Source organism: Cololabis saira, chromosome 21, assembly GCF_033807715.1.
Source record: "Cololabis saira isolate AMF1-May2022 chromosome 21, fColSai1.1, whole genome shotgun sequence".
Lineage (NCBI taxonomy): Eukaryota > Metazoa > Chordata > Actinopteri > Beloniformes > Belonidae > Cololabis > Cololabis saira.
Window position 1 is genome coordinate 16,908,178 of NC_084607.1, and position 14,532 is coordinate 16,922,709.

The 14,532-nt window shown below is 43.0% G+C and overlaps 1 protein-coding gene across 3 annotated transcripts in view; it reads left to right on the forward strand.

Moving 5' to 3' along the window:
* znf385c (zinc finger protein 385C) overlaps positions 1-14,532 on the forward strand; it is a 159,595-nt gene that overhangs the window by 95,261 nt on the left and 49,802 nt on the right. Inside the window, exon 1 of one of the 3 annotated variants that reach the window (XM_061711749.1) lies at positions 5,508-5,648. The exons of 1 other annotated variant lie outside the window; for it this stretch is intronic. In XM_061711749.1, the coding sequence (XP_061567733.1) occupies positions 5,639-5,648 (10 nt within the window). In that variant the 5' untranslated portion in view covers positions 5,508-5,638. Of the gene's footprint in view, positions 1-5,507; positions 5,649-6,116; positions 6,197-14,532 lie in introns of those variants that run through there. One more of the 3 variants, XM_061711750.1, reaches the window with a different exon arrangement.

Below are 14,532 nucleotides of genomic sequence, written 5' to 3' on the forward strand. Positions count from 1 at the left end.
ATCCTGGATGCCACTGCTTAACAGATGTAACTGGCTGTTGGGGCGATTCGCCTCTACAGCGTTCAGCGTCATATACGTTAGAAGTCGTTCACACAAAAATCACATCCAAGCATATATATTTTTAACACAAGTTATACATTTTTTTTTACGTGGAAACATTTGTTTCCATGTTTTTCTTCCCGTGTTTCACATTGAAGACAAAACATGCAGAGTATTACCGGTCCATAGCAGAAAACTACAGGAAAGAACACCATTGTGGAGAGACAATACAGTTTCATTAGACCTTTTGAGTGACAGCTTGACCTTCTCTCCTCTCCAGGGTCCGTCACTCGTCACCATAGCTACTTGGCTCGCAGCAACTCTAGGCGCTGCCGTAACGGCCCACCACTGTTAACTCTGTAGTCGATCTTCTGCATTCACAAAGCGGCGTTGGACATTTCTTTCATTATAACGAGCCCATTTTCATGTCAGTCTAGAACGAACTACTATAAGAGCATTTCCACTGCTCTTTCATATGTTCGGTTTGCAAAGGAGTGTAAAGTTCAAATCATTTGTAAAAAGGGGTTGTTAGTTTTGTTGTTTATTTGCTGGCCTGATTTGGAAAGGTGCATTAACTTGAAACTGCTATCATTTCAGCTTTGACGTGAAATTAAATCTTTGCTGGTGCTGATCTGTTCTCTTTGTTAAGCACCGCCTGTAAAAATAAAGTCACCAACTGGAACTGCTGGTCAATGTCCGTGTGGAGCTCAGGACAAACCTCATTACCTCTAAATAGAAAAAAACAACAGTCGTTTATGCTAATAAATAGACCTGTACACAGTTTATTACATCCAGTGAGTAGTACAAAGATGTGAGAAAATGAACGTGTCGAGAAGCAAAGGTTTGAAGTAAAAAGTGACTAATAACATGATCCTTTTTTGTTTTCAAAAATGAGATCAAATAATATAAAACATCCTAATCTTAATAGCAGGACCAGCGGTTAAAGATACAGCTGTGTGTTTGGGTTGCACGCTTCACCGTATTCTGAATTTTAATTGACATAAAATAATTGATAATCATGTTCTCATAGTTCTCGTGCCTCAACGTTTGTCCTTGGCTCTAAAAATGCTTCCAGACCACACACATGCACAATATAGCCTGAGGGCCAGATGCAGGCCCCGAACTGATCTAAATCCCACCTTCTTTAAATCAAAACAAAATCCCACACACACACTCATGGGGTTATGGAAAACACTCCACTATTTATAATGCCTCTTCATTTTGCCACAAGAAAAAAACCATTGTCTGTGCTTTAGTCGGACTGAAAATGTTATCTGGTCGGCACTGCAGCGATTTTGATGCCAGACCCAGAAATAGTATGAATGCTTCAAAGACATTTCATTTTGATTTTATTCTCCGTTTGTCACAAGGATGGATTCATCAGCAGTCGGCGTGCTGAGTCGAGGTAGAGTCGCTGTGTTCAAGGAGTACATCAAGATGCTTGAGCAGCAACAGTCAACTAAAAAGCTGTTCAAAAAGTGAGAAAGCGTCAGTCTAATGTAGAAAAACACATCCGACCCTATCTATCTATCTATCTATCTATCTATCTATCTATCTATCTATCTATCTATCTATCTATCTATCTATCTATCTATCTATCTATCTATCTATCTATCTATCTATCTATCTATCTATCTATCTATCTATCTATCTATCTATCTATCTATCTATCTATCTATCTATCTATCTATCTACATATTTGTTAGAACACAAACTTTATGCACTCTTCAATTTAAAAGATGGTTGATATAAAATTGGATGAGAACGGGGCAGCTATTAGATTACTTCAGCAGTTTTAGAAACTCATATATGCTGTCAAAGTGGAGAAAAATATCCTATAATAGAGTCAATGACTTCTTTTCTCTTTCTATTTTCCTTTTCCAATGCTTTTCTGTGGATTTTATCTCTTGTTTTTTCATTCAAATGAAGTTACCTTCGGTAGGAGGTCGAGTGCTGCATCAACATCTGACCAAATGAATTTGACTTTTTACACCAGACTCACTTTTACCTGGTTTGATATTATTACTCTTCTTTCTTTTTGTGAGTCTTGTCACAGTCTACCGAGACAAAGACATCAGATTTTACCCCACAAATAAAAGGTAAACGGTTTGTGTTATACCATTTGGACTCAGCTGGAGTTTTTAAGGCAACAGACAGCAGCTAAGAAGACTTGAAAAGTACCGTGTCATAACTAAATAAACAACAGCAATTTTTTAAAGGAAATGACAGATCGTCATCCGCTGTCCTCTTTTTGAAGAGCAGAATTTTTCAGCTCAGCAGTACATGTGCTGAATTTCTGCCGAGCACAACACATTAATTGTGTCTTTTCCACCAACTCGTGAGGGATGACTATAGTGTTTAAAGTTGTAACCATGGTAACTGCCAAAAAGTGGCTACAAGTGTAGTCTAAAAGTGCTTAGAAGGATGAAAAATGACTAAAGGCGTGCAGCAGAGGGCTGGGACTCGATTACGCGAGGACTGTAAAGCTGTGTTCATGGGTCCCAATCACTCACCCGGGCTGTGTGGCTCCACATGATAGTTGTTTTTTTATTGTTCAAAAGTAATCAATTCAGACTTAAAAATTATTCACAATTCTCAAATATGCGTAGTTGACAACGAAAAGGATCTGATTATACTACACTGGTGTTTTTTTTCTCTTTTGTTTGTTTTTATTAGATTTGTTGGACTTGACAGGATTGATAACTGGATTATTCAAGGATATTTACTGCAATCTAACCTTTTCTATGATATGTATTGGGCTGATTCTTTTAAATTATAGATGATATATTCTTCATATTGATCAGGCAGCATATTAGAATCTGTTTTTATTTTATATTGTCTAGATTGTGCCACCTATGAAGCCTCTATTTTCTGGTTGCTGTGTGAGCAGCGTCCACCTCCCTCTCCCCCCTCTGCTCCCTCTCCTCCCCACTCAATCTGCTGTCATTGGTAACATTCCTCAACCAATCAGGCACGTCACTGCCAGTCATGTGCCACATCGACGGAAATAAATGCCAGGCGTTTTGTAGTTGAATTCACCGTATTTAAAGGGGGGCAGTGCTGACGTCACATCCGGGGTGGTTGCATGGGCCGGGTTGATCTGCACTTGGACTTTGGAGGACCAATCTCCTGATGCAGGAGGTCGCTTTGAAAAGCAAATTGCGGAACATAACCTAACCCAGCTCTCTCAATATGTTTATTTGCTGCTTGATCATTTGTGCATCTGTTAAAATGAAAGCCAGACAGACTGAAAACTGGGTAGCTTAAAGGAATTTTCAACCTTTTAAAGTCAGGGAGAGCCTGATGCGGGTCCCTCTGGTGACATTTCAGTGACCCAGCATCTGCAGCTGTTTCTTACAGCAGCTGGTTTTAGGGGACCGAGTCAAACATTCAACTCAACTCCACCTTCCTCTTCAGAGCAACGCTTCTTCTGAAACTCTGTTGTTAACCTCCCGCCTCGTTACAGTGAGTGGAGCTCAGAAAGATAATATTTCCCCTTTTAAGCTTCTCTGTATGAACGCACAGTCGAGGCGGCTCACCAATGCTTAATCACACCTATGATTTATTCATTAAAAGTGTTAATAAAGTGTGTGAGAAATATTTAGATTACTTTTGCAGCAAATTGCTGCGAAATGCATATTCATAGAAACGGTTTTGCAGTAGGAGCACAGACCTTTCCTGTGGCGTAATCACGTACTCGTTTTCAATTTTTTTCAACATACAGAGCAAATAGGCCAGAACAAATCATCTTGGCTGAGGCTGACTGATGTCAAGCTTGGAGCCATTCCCATGTTTCTAATTAGCCCCGGCTCTGACATGCCAGCCCGCGGGCCGCCGGTTGGCATGAGGCAGCAGGACAGCCCAGCTGCCCCTGTGTCCTCCACGCTGCCTCCTGGGAGAGTTTAGGTCCACTGCTGCCACTGCGAATGGTAACAAACAGAAACCTGGATCTGAGGAGAAAGGCAGCTCACACCCCACATAACACTCTGTCAGGGGCAATATTTCTTGTTTAAAAGGGAGCTCTCCATCAGCAACCCGATCGCTGCAGCCCCTCGCTGCCATCCTCCGCTTTCACACTTGCTGCGTTACAGCACTCTGAACTGCATGATAACAAACCGGCAGATAAAGAGCATAGATTAGCTGTTTGCTGGTGTGAAATTAGACTCTTTAGATGCTCAGCTGAGACAGGTGATGTGCATTTTATTGCTTTTCCGGTTGCCAGTCAGAGAGAGCTGAAATACGCGTGGAGGCCTTTCACGCCAATGATTACAGGAACACAGCAGCCCCAGCAGGCACTTCCACAAAACCAGCAAATGTAAGAAAACGGGAGGGGGGGGAAAAATGAGTGATGAGCATGGGGCCACAAATGTAGATACACAGTTTCTGGAGAGGAGGGGTTCAGCAGACGGAGGGAGACGGCTGGAACGGGGAGGAAAGGGGGAAGAAGTGGAAGCGGATTGCGAGGCAGAGAGGGAGCAGTTTAATGCTGTAATTAAGTTCCTGATAGCACCCTGGGAGATGTGCTTTGGCATAGCTCCAGAACAGCTTAGCATTGCACCAAGGCTCTTCAACCCACAATCTACATCCTCACACTGTTTGAGCAAGCAGGAGTTTTGAAACTAGCAGCCTCTCTGTTCTCGCAAGCCAATTCCAAACACCAGAATATGTGTCAGCTTCACCGAAAGATGCATCCACGAGAAGAGGCTCAAAGGAAGAGAGACGCCATGTGAGAAACCAATGCTTGCTGTCACTCCCATTCACGCGCTGCCGTGCACGCAAGGCAAGCTGCTTTGAGAGGCACACACACAAACGGCCTGTTTTATGAGCACAAGTGGAAGCTGTCTCAGAAAACACTATTTTTTTCCTCCATTTATCTTCCGTGTTCCTGTCACGGCAGAGCTGTTCGTTAATTCTCTTCTTGATGCAAAATTGTGCTTCCCAAATCTTTTTTCTTCTGGTGCAGCAGCAGCATGGCAGGACGTGAACGCATGTCCAAAACATATATGCTGCATGTGCAGCCCTGACCTGTGAGGCAGAAAGTTTGACAAGAGGGTTGATGTGTTGCTAAGTTGTAGAGGGATGAGGATGAGGAGGAGGAGGAGGGGGGGGGGGGGGGGGGGGGGGGGGGGGGCGCGCTTCTGTCAAGTCAACAGAGAGGAGAGAGAGAAAGAGGTAGGACAGAGAGGAATGGATGACAAGGAGACTCGGAGAGAGCGAGAGAGAGAGAAGGAACGAGCGTTGCGCGCAGCCCCTTCCTCGCCTCCTCCAAGCCGAGCGGAGCGGCGCGCAGAGACGCGGGATTGTAACTGAGGAGAAGGCGCATCAGTGGGGATCTGATATATTTCTCGGGGATTGGTCACCAAAAGCCGCGGGAGAGAGGGATACGCTGTCGGAAAGAAGAAGAAGAAGATAAAAAAGCTGTCATTTCAAAGACAGGAGGGAGGAAGAGGTCACCGAGAATCGGCTCGTAAATAACTCGGGGACTCCAGGTCTCACCTGCGCGCCGGCACGTCCTCTCCCCAGGGAATAAAAGAAAAGTGCACAGAAAAAAAAAAAAACCTTTGCTGATTTGAAAGCGGAATACGGTCCTGGAAGCACGATGCTGATCGGTAAGTGTTGAACACCTCCGGCACCCCCGTGTTTTGGCTGCTGAAGTGCGCAATCCCTGGGTCGGATGCATGAAAAAACACTACCAATATCACGCACGAAGGAGCGCCGGTCAAGCGGGATCTAAGATGTTTAAACATGAAAGAAAAACTACCCGGGTTTAGCTCATCAACTCGCAAGATGATCAGTCAAAGTGTCGCTTTTATGTTTTCATTTGGCGTATCAGCGCAAGCACTCGTGCCGAAACGGTCTCATAAACGTAGACTTGTTTCGGTCGCTGCATCAAGTAAAGGCTGATTTATGGTTCCGCGTTACACCAACGCAGAGCCTACGGCGTAGGGTACGGTGCGCGTTTTGCGTAGTTCTGCGTCGATTTAACGCAGAACCATAATTCAGGCTTAAGTTTTATGAGGCTCTAAATTCGTCCGCTCAAAGCCAAGTGTGCACCGCGGCGCTGGTGCGGAGCTCCCGACGGCAGGACCTCCTGCTCGCTCTCAACCCACTGCGGGCGCCTGCTTCCATCATCGGACGAATGAAGTGCACCTCCACGGTAGAATAATGCTGACTTTTTTCTTATTGAAATAAAAACTATAAAAATCTGCTTTATAAAACCTGTGCCTGCAGAAACTCCACTAGTTATCAGCATTTTAAAATATTTCAACCTATGCTTTAACATTTATTGTGAAGGAATTATGGAAGATTTTCCCAAGAAGGTCTCCAAAATATTTTATACTTATTGTCTAATTATTTGTAGCTTTGATCACTGATTTTATTCTTGTGGTAATATTCTAAAATTATTTATTTTCAGATTTCTCAGTGTTGCTTTTGTGAAGTGCATATTGATTTGATTTTGTTGATAAAATGTATCAGCTGTTTTCATTATAAAGAAGGGGTTTCAAAGCCATTAAAACGCTCATAATTCACCACAGGGACATTCTCCACCTCATTTGCATAATTAACTCAGTGTTATCTCTGCTGATGTGAGAGAATGAAGGTGCTCTTTTGTGTGGACTGAGCTAATGGACCTGCTCTGCGGGGCTCCTGTGCTCCACCTGAAACACTGATTCAAGTCATCTTTACCTTCCTTCTGCTTAAACTGCTCTTAATAATTTGTGTTTTATTGGATGAATATAAGTTGTAGTTCTGGAAAAAAAAAATAAGGGAGAAGGTGAATACCAGATTTTGAAGGTTTAAAGGACTGGCGCTGATGGCCCTGTTTACTGGCTTGGATGCAGCGGTTGCACGCCTCGGAGTCAGACTTAGCGGACCTCTGGGTATGATGGATGTCGCCAGAAGTGAGATTGTGTGGTGACTTGAAAATTCATTGCTCTTAAAATGGCTTCGGTGCTTGGGCAAATGACTCATGCAAATGGATGCCACATTAGCATTCCTCCAGATATTTACTTCTCCTCCCAAACACCATCTACTAATCCCCCCCCCCCTGCGGGCTGAACCACAGAACCACCGCCTCCAGCGTGGATCTGCTCGGCTAAAATCCCAACGTCTTTTCCCTTTAAATGTGCTCATGAAGGGCTGCCCCTCTGTCAAATAAAACCCTATGCTTTTCACCTCAGTCATTATGTCGCCTTAAAAACTGATTGGGTCACAGGAGAGCGCTGTTTCTGCTGTTGCTTCTTCTCAGTTCAACACTTTACTGTGTGGTGGCCACTATAATTCATGCTGCTGCCTTGTGGGAGGCAGGACTAGGATCCAGTATTAGACAGAAACCTTGAACACCTGGTGGTTATGGGCTTGACTTTGTCTCACTTCACTGTCCATCCGTGGCGCTGTCACTGTCCCAACAATCCATCCATGCAGGCGACAGGTTAATTATAGGCATGCTCTCTTTGGAACGGGTTGTCATTCTTTTTTATCAGTAGGATCTGAGATTTTGGAGGAGGGGTGCATGGGAAGCACAGTTAATCTCCACTAAACAGGTTCTGGAGCTCCATTGGGGTAATTACATGAGGCTAGGATTACAGCCCCGTGACCCCTCGGTGGAGGTTGGCCACTCCCCGAAAGTGGAGCTGGGGAGAGATTAAAAAGATTGGGTGATAGATATTTTAAAAAGTTGGCCTGTTTGTTAGAGATATTGGCCGTTTATTTCCAAGCCGCCCTTTACTTTGAAATAACTCTATCCACTTGCTTCCATTTTTTCAGTTTGAACCCTTTTAAAGGTTCCCAAGCAGAATAGAGCAATAAAGCATCTGTCTGGGGTGGCAGTACAGGTGGAGGGCGGGTAAATGAGGAGGGTAATGAGAAGGCACGCCAGTTGGACTGAGTTTTGATCTCCTCAAAGTGCACGTTGTCATCAACGTCTTCATCAAACCACTGGCCTCTTAAACAAACAAACCCTTCCTGGAGTGTGTGTGCTTCACTAAATGCCCGCATCTATTTGTTGAAGCAGCTGTTAGCCGGGCTGACTGAGTGCACATGGGAGCGTGTGGGTCTGAGTGTGTGTGTGTGTGTGTGTGTGTCTGTGTGTCTGTGTGTATGTGTGTGCATCAAAGCAAAGGCAATGAGACATAATGATGGATGGATCTCCCATGCCTCCTGTCTTTTCATTCATCCTTCATGGACCAGAGGGATGAAGGTGGCAGCTCTCCAGCTCCCGTTCAGCCCTCCTCTGTCTTCTCACGCATACACACGAATACACAAACACATGTACGCCCAAGAAAGACAAATAACCCGCTCGATTAGCCCAACAAATGCCTCTACTTACAGGGCGAATCTGTTGCAAAACTGAATTTTGTATTTTTCATGACTCCAGCTCCTAGCAGACTGTGTCATCTGTGTAATAAAAGCTGTTATGTCTAGTGCTGCCACTGACAGTTCTATCGCATTATTTCACATTTATTGTACCTCGTCTTACTCCATTTCATACTGTCCCACTGGAGAGAAGTTATACTCCACCTGTACGCAGTGTTCCATGTCTGCGGGTGGCACTTTTTCACTTTAATATGCCACTCTGCCATCGCCTCCAGGTAGGAGTAACAATGGGAATGTGTTACGACTCCAGAACCCCCTCTCTCCACCAGTCACCGCTCTTGATTTTGTTTTATGTTTCCCAGCTGAGAGCCGTCCGCGAGGTGCGAGTTCAAAGTCTGATTCTATTCATGGAAGCTCTCACACTGTTATTTATCATCACTGTATCATTTATTTATTTATTTTTTACTGCTTTCAGAAGCAATTCTATGATGAAATATCAGTATTGAAGCGTGAGTCACATCTCCTACTCACAACGCGGCAGCACACGCGTGCCGTCTTTGATCCTACTGTGTGAAAACAAAAATATTGGACGGTTTGGGGGTAGATCGCGCTTTTAAGGTCAATCACCGATTCCTGAAAATGATATTGGCCTTTAATGATCACTGATCATAATTCCTTTGAGATTTTGGCCAATTATAAGGCTTTATTTAATCATTTATTTAATCAGTTTTCAGAGAGGACGTGACGTGGTGATGAGTGCAAGAGTTGACAGGCATGAGGTCCTTATCCTTTGTTTCAGAATGTCCAACGTTGTTATTGTCATTTGATCTACTTTACTTGCATTGAGCTGTAATGTGCATGAGGCATCAGTTTTTAGTACGATACGGTATCCTCCAGCTAAAGCTCATACATGTAAGAATTATATTCTTAAATGTTTAAAAGGTTTAAATGACTGCAGCTATTAAAAAAAAAAGCCAGGTTAAACACAAAGATCCCTGAGGTTGGCGGTATGACTTGTCATACCACTTTGTACCACCAGGGGGGAACTGCACTGCCAGGGGCTGATACATGAGCTGTTACAAATGTAGCACTTCTGCATGTAACAGCTACTGTTTTTGAGGGCTGAGTGAGTTTAACCTCATAAAGTCACGTATGACAGTCATAAAACTGGACGGTGGGGGCATAAGACACTTCATGTCCTCGGCGGTTGCAGTCGGAAGTGGGACACTTGTTAGTCACATTTTTAGTCCAAAAGAAGATAGCGGCACATCTTTGGCACAGAAGCCAGCATTACTTTAGTCTTTCATAAAAAAATAGGAGGGAAAAAACAGGAAAATACTGAGGCAATGAGTTGCCGTGTTGACAGTAATCATTCCTAATTTGACCACCACGATAGCATTTAAAAACACTGTATATCAACTTTATTGTGATATGCTGCCCTCTTCTGATCAGTGGCGGTATTGTTACTTAATAGGGCTTTAAAGTCTTTCAGGCGCAGAAGTGTTCTCCAGAGATTAAAATTTTCATCGTAGTGTCAGCATTAAAGCATACTTTAACAGGCATCAGTGCTAAATACAGTGTAGGAGCTGTGTGGCATCATGCGTACTTACACCCTGTACGAGACATGTAGAAATACTGGAAATGTGAGGGAGGTCGAGGTCCTCTTTCTCTTTTGGTAATTCATAAGGATTCATACTGTTTTCAGTCTTTCTACTGTAGAGACGAGGTTTATGAGCCGTGTTTTCTAAATCAAACTCATTGTCTGCATGAGTAGACTGCACAAGCATCAATATTATGCCAGCACCATATATGTTATATTATAAAATGTATAGTTCATAAAGTTACTTTTGCTGCAACAGTTTCTGCAGGAAAGTAAATGTAGGGAGAAAATAGATAATTGCCTGGTTTCAAAGCAACACAAAGGATAAATCTAATACAGTGTTGTGAATTGCTTAGATGGTGAAAAATCGCTCCTCTATGGTCCTCACTACACTGCCCATCAAAATTCCCCCCTTATTCTCCAGACTGAGAGCACTGTAATTTCCATCCACTGCCGGTAAGACATTTAGTACTTAAAAAACAACCTATTTTCCAAAAAAAAAAACACATTTAAAATGCCTAGTCAAGCTGTATCAAATTCAGGAAGGAGAACGCCACTCTTCCTTGCATGAAAGTCAGAGGAACTGGTTCTGCTGCATCATTTACTTTGCATTTAGCCTTTTGACTGTGAATTAACGACGTCGCTTGACTGCAAGTCTAAAATCAGTGGCGCGCCATCTCAGAGAAGAACTCTCATCTGAAGGTGCTGGAATTGTCTCTTTATCTCCTCAAGAAACTCCATCTCTGTAAGCCAACGAGGCTGTAGCTGGATTTAGAAAGGTATCCAGCACATCATAAATCACAGAGTCGTCCATCATAAAAATAAGTGAAGCTTCATACTTGTATAATAAACAGGTTGTTTCTGTTGGTTATGGCAATGACTATGATGAGACCTGTTTCCATTTAATCTTGCCCCTCGTATATTTAATTGGTTTTTAGTGCAGGTTATTCACAAGGGAGAGCTGTATTTGTTTTGTCGCACAAAATACGAGTCTTCCTTTTGGACTTCCAGCCTTTTGAATATGTGGCTTATACAGTATGTGCCCCTTTTCTTGCCTCGGGGCCCCCCTGCGGGGAAAACGCCTGGCATGTGAGTGACAGTTCAAGTCATTTCAGTGAAGTGACAGTGTGGGTTTGATTGGCCCGCCTGCTGGAGTGATGTCTTCTGGATGCTGAGAGCTGTAGGCATATGTGAGCCTCAGCGGGAGCTCTGACAACATGAGAAATGTCCCACGCTGCTCTCTGCACCAAAATCTCAACACTTAGCCTTTCATTCCCCGGGTGCTAAGGCTAAAGACGGAGGCCTTGAAGTGAAACAGCAGCACGTCGCGTCCCAGTGGAGTGTGTGTGTGCGTGTGTGTGCATGTGTGTGTGTGTGTGTCCGTGTGCACTTGTATCTTCAACAGATAAGGTCGTTTTCTGCTGAAGTGGGCGACTGAAAGAAAAGCTACAGGCCTTTAATCAGAAAGGACTGGAAAATGAGAAGAAGCGTTAAGGAGGAAAAAAGGAAAATACAGCTAAAGGAATTGCACTAAATACTGAGCGGTTAGACACATAACTGAAGTGCGACTGAAAAGCATCAGGAGTAAGACCTCTTTTATTCTCTCTCGTGCCTCTTAAGTCCGTCCCAAGTGTATTTGCAGGACATCAAATACGACTGCCTATTTAATTGCTCTAGCCCTCTAAACACGGCTTACTTTCACGGCTATGAAAGTAAGACAAGCCATTGATTTTACAGTCAACTCTCGCCATCAGACCCCGGTGCCCGGTCACCGGTCTGCAATCCCCCTGGGTCCGATGCACGTAATAGAGTGCAGCTAGTGCGTAAACGGTGGGAAGTGTAAACAGAACACGCAGTGGTCCAGCTATAATGGCCGTCTTTGTTCCAGTACTCGGTTGGCCGCCGGGTTGCTGACCTCCACCTGTACTGCACCAACATCTTATGAGCACTTCACAGCCCACCGCTTTCAAGATTAATTACAGTTGCTGGGAGTTAATACCCAATTATTCTTCTCGATGCCGGCGCATACACAAGCGCAAGCTGAGAAATACCGGATGCATGTTAGGACTGAAATTGCTGTTGCACAGGCAAAAGATCAAAACTATAATATGCAACATCAAGACTTGCCTTTCTATGGAAATAACTAAAGATTATCATTTGCCAGGTGATTAACAGCTAATTCAGTTTTCTTATCATTCCTCTGGCCTGCAATCCGAATTCCTCTCCTCTTGAGAATTAGTCTGAGTCCTCTGGGTTTGACTTTGATTTCTAGGGGCAGTACCAACGGGTGCAGACAAAACGCCATCAGACAGACAATCAGACAAACGATGCATGTGACGGAGTCAGGTCCACATACCAGTAGGGGTGGCTATTGGGAAGGACCTCACGATACGATACCCATCACGATACTTGAGCCACGATACGATACACATTGCGATATCCCGATTATGCGATATCCCGATTATTATATTCTACATAGTTCACCAAAAAATTTAAAAATGCATTACACATCTTAAAATCCAAGTTGTATATATGTACATCAGATGATAGTGATGGATCTTAAAATCCGAGTTGCACGTTCATCAGATTATAGTGACAATTCATGGGACAATGAGTCAAAACAATGTTTTATTATAACCATACAAGCTAAAGTTACAACATATTTGTATATGTTTTTCATATTATTTACATCATATGAAATTAACATTAAATTTAGTATGAGGTTGCTTTAATTATGTGGCAAATGATAATAAACACAAGAAAGATGGGTACTAAAACCAAGGACAGGCACAGTGATCAGTCAGTATAGATATAAATCCATAAATAAATAAACCTCTGTCCATTATTTTTCATTTTTTAAGCACGGGCAATTGTGTTATATAAAAAATAAATTATAAAATGAAATAAAACGTGAAATAAAACCTGAGCTCAGTGCAGGGCCCTCCCAGGGTTGGTAGAGAGTGGCAATGCCCAGGACTGTCACTTAGGTAGGAGCACTGGGTGATATAATGGGAAAAAGATCGGGGATAAAAAAATAAAAAAAAAATAAATAAAAAAAATAAATAAATAAAAATGAAAAAAAATCGATATTCAAATTTTGAATATCGATATTGAATCGGCTGGAAAAGTATCGCGATATATTGCCATATCGATATTTTTGCCCACCCCTACATACCAGACTATGGTCGAGAAGATGGGGACCAGTGGAGAAGAAACGGCGGGGCATGGCTGTCGTCGGTTTTGCAGTATAATATGTTGATCTCAAGGAGTTACCAGCAACTAATACTACCTGTACCAGTGGAAGCGGCTGCGACTGGCACCAGACCCTTTTCACAGGAGAGACATGTTGTGAGGTGAATGGTTGTGGCTGGCAGGATTGTCAACAGACACAAACAGCAGCGAGTTCACGGCCTCCATAGACCTGGACTGGTACTCACTGTACTGTATATATTGATGATAAAAAAGGAACGTGTGAGACGCTGCGACTCTGTACTCTCCTCCTTTTCTATTGACAGTAGTTTCGGGGACATTGAGTCTATATACTTTTAACAAGACCGCAGCAGCCTGAACAAGCAGCCCTTTATGTTCGCATACAAAGTTGGAACGACCTCAGTTTGCCTGTAAGGACTCTGCTCCGGCGTGTCAGTGGAATGACGTTTCCCCCTGTGATAACATTAATTGTCTTTTTGTTGCAAACAAATATTCTGTTCTTCGAATCACATCGTTTTGGTCCCTAGAGAGGTTGACACCATCTATTGATAGACGCACGCTTGTTTTCACTCAGTAATGGTCCTAATTAACTATTAAATAAAATGTAAATGCCAAAAGAAATGAGTGAGATATGATCCGAGATTTAAGTTTTTGTCGTGTTTTTTTTTCTCACAGATAGATAAAGATGCATTATTATCTGTGTTTAGATGATTGCAATACAGTTGCATTTAATTAAAGAAATGCTAATATATTCTGGAGGGATCTTTTGTTCACTCAAAGAATCATAATGAGTGATGACCTCCACTGATTCTGAATCATGTAGACAACTCAGAACTCAGCAGCACATCTTCCGACTGGGATGAAAAGTGTGATAACTCCAGTCCTGGCATCCCTCCACTGGCTCCTTGTCTGATTCTGAATAGATTTTAAGATTTTACAGCTTTTCTATTAAAGTTTTAAATGACTTGGCACCTTCATATTTATCACATCTTCTTTACTTCTGACCCTCTGTGAGAACACTGCAGTCATCCGGCCAGCGCCTCTTGGATGGGAGGCTGCAGATTAAAACGTCGAGCTGTTGCTGTTGCTGCTCAAAGATGTGGAACGTTTTATTCTTCACAAGAAGCCCATCAGACTCCTGACATTCCTTTGACTCGAGCAGAGCACGGATGGATGTGTCGGGCTGCAGATTTAACATTTTCGTGCCTCTGTTTGTTCCAGCTTTGTTGGTTTCTTTTAGTGTGTAATGGTTCTTCTGATTGTAAGCCACTTCAGGCGTCCACGTTGTTTTAAATATGGTCTATAATAAACTCTTGACCTTGGATGCTGTCGGCAGATTAAAAACAAAAATATTGTGTAATGAAACG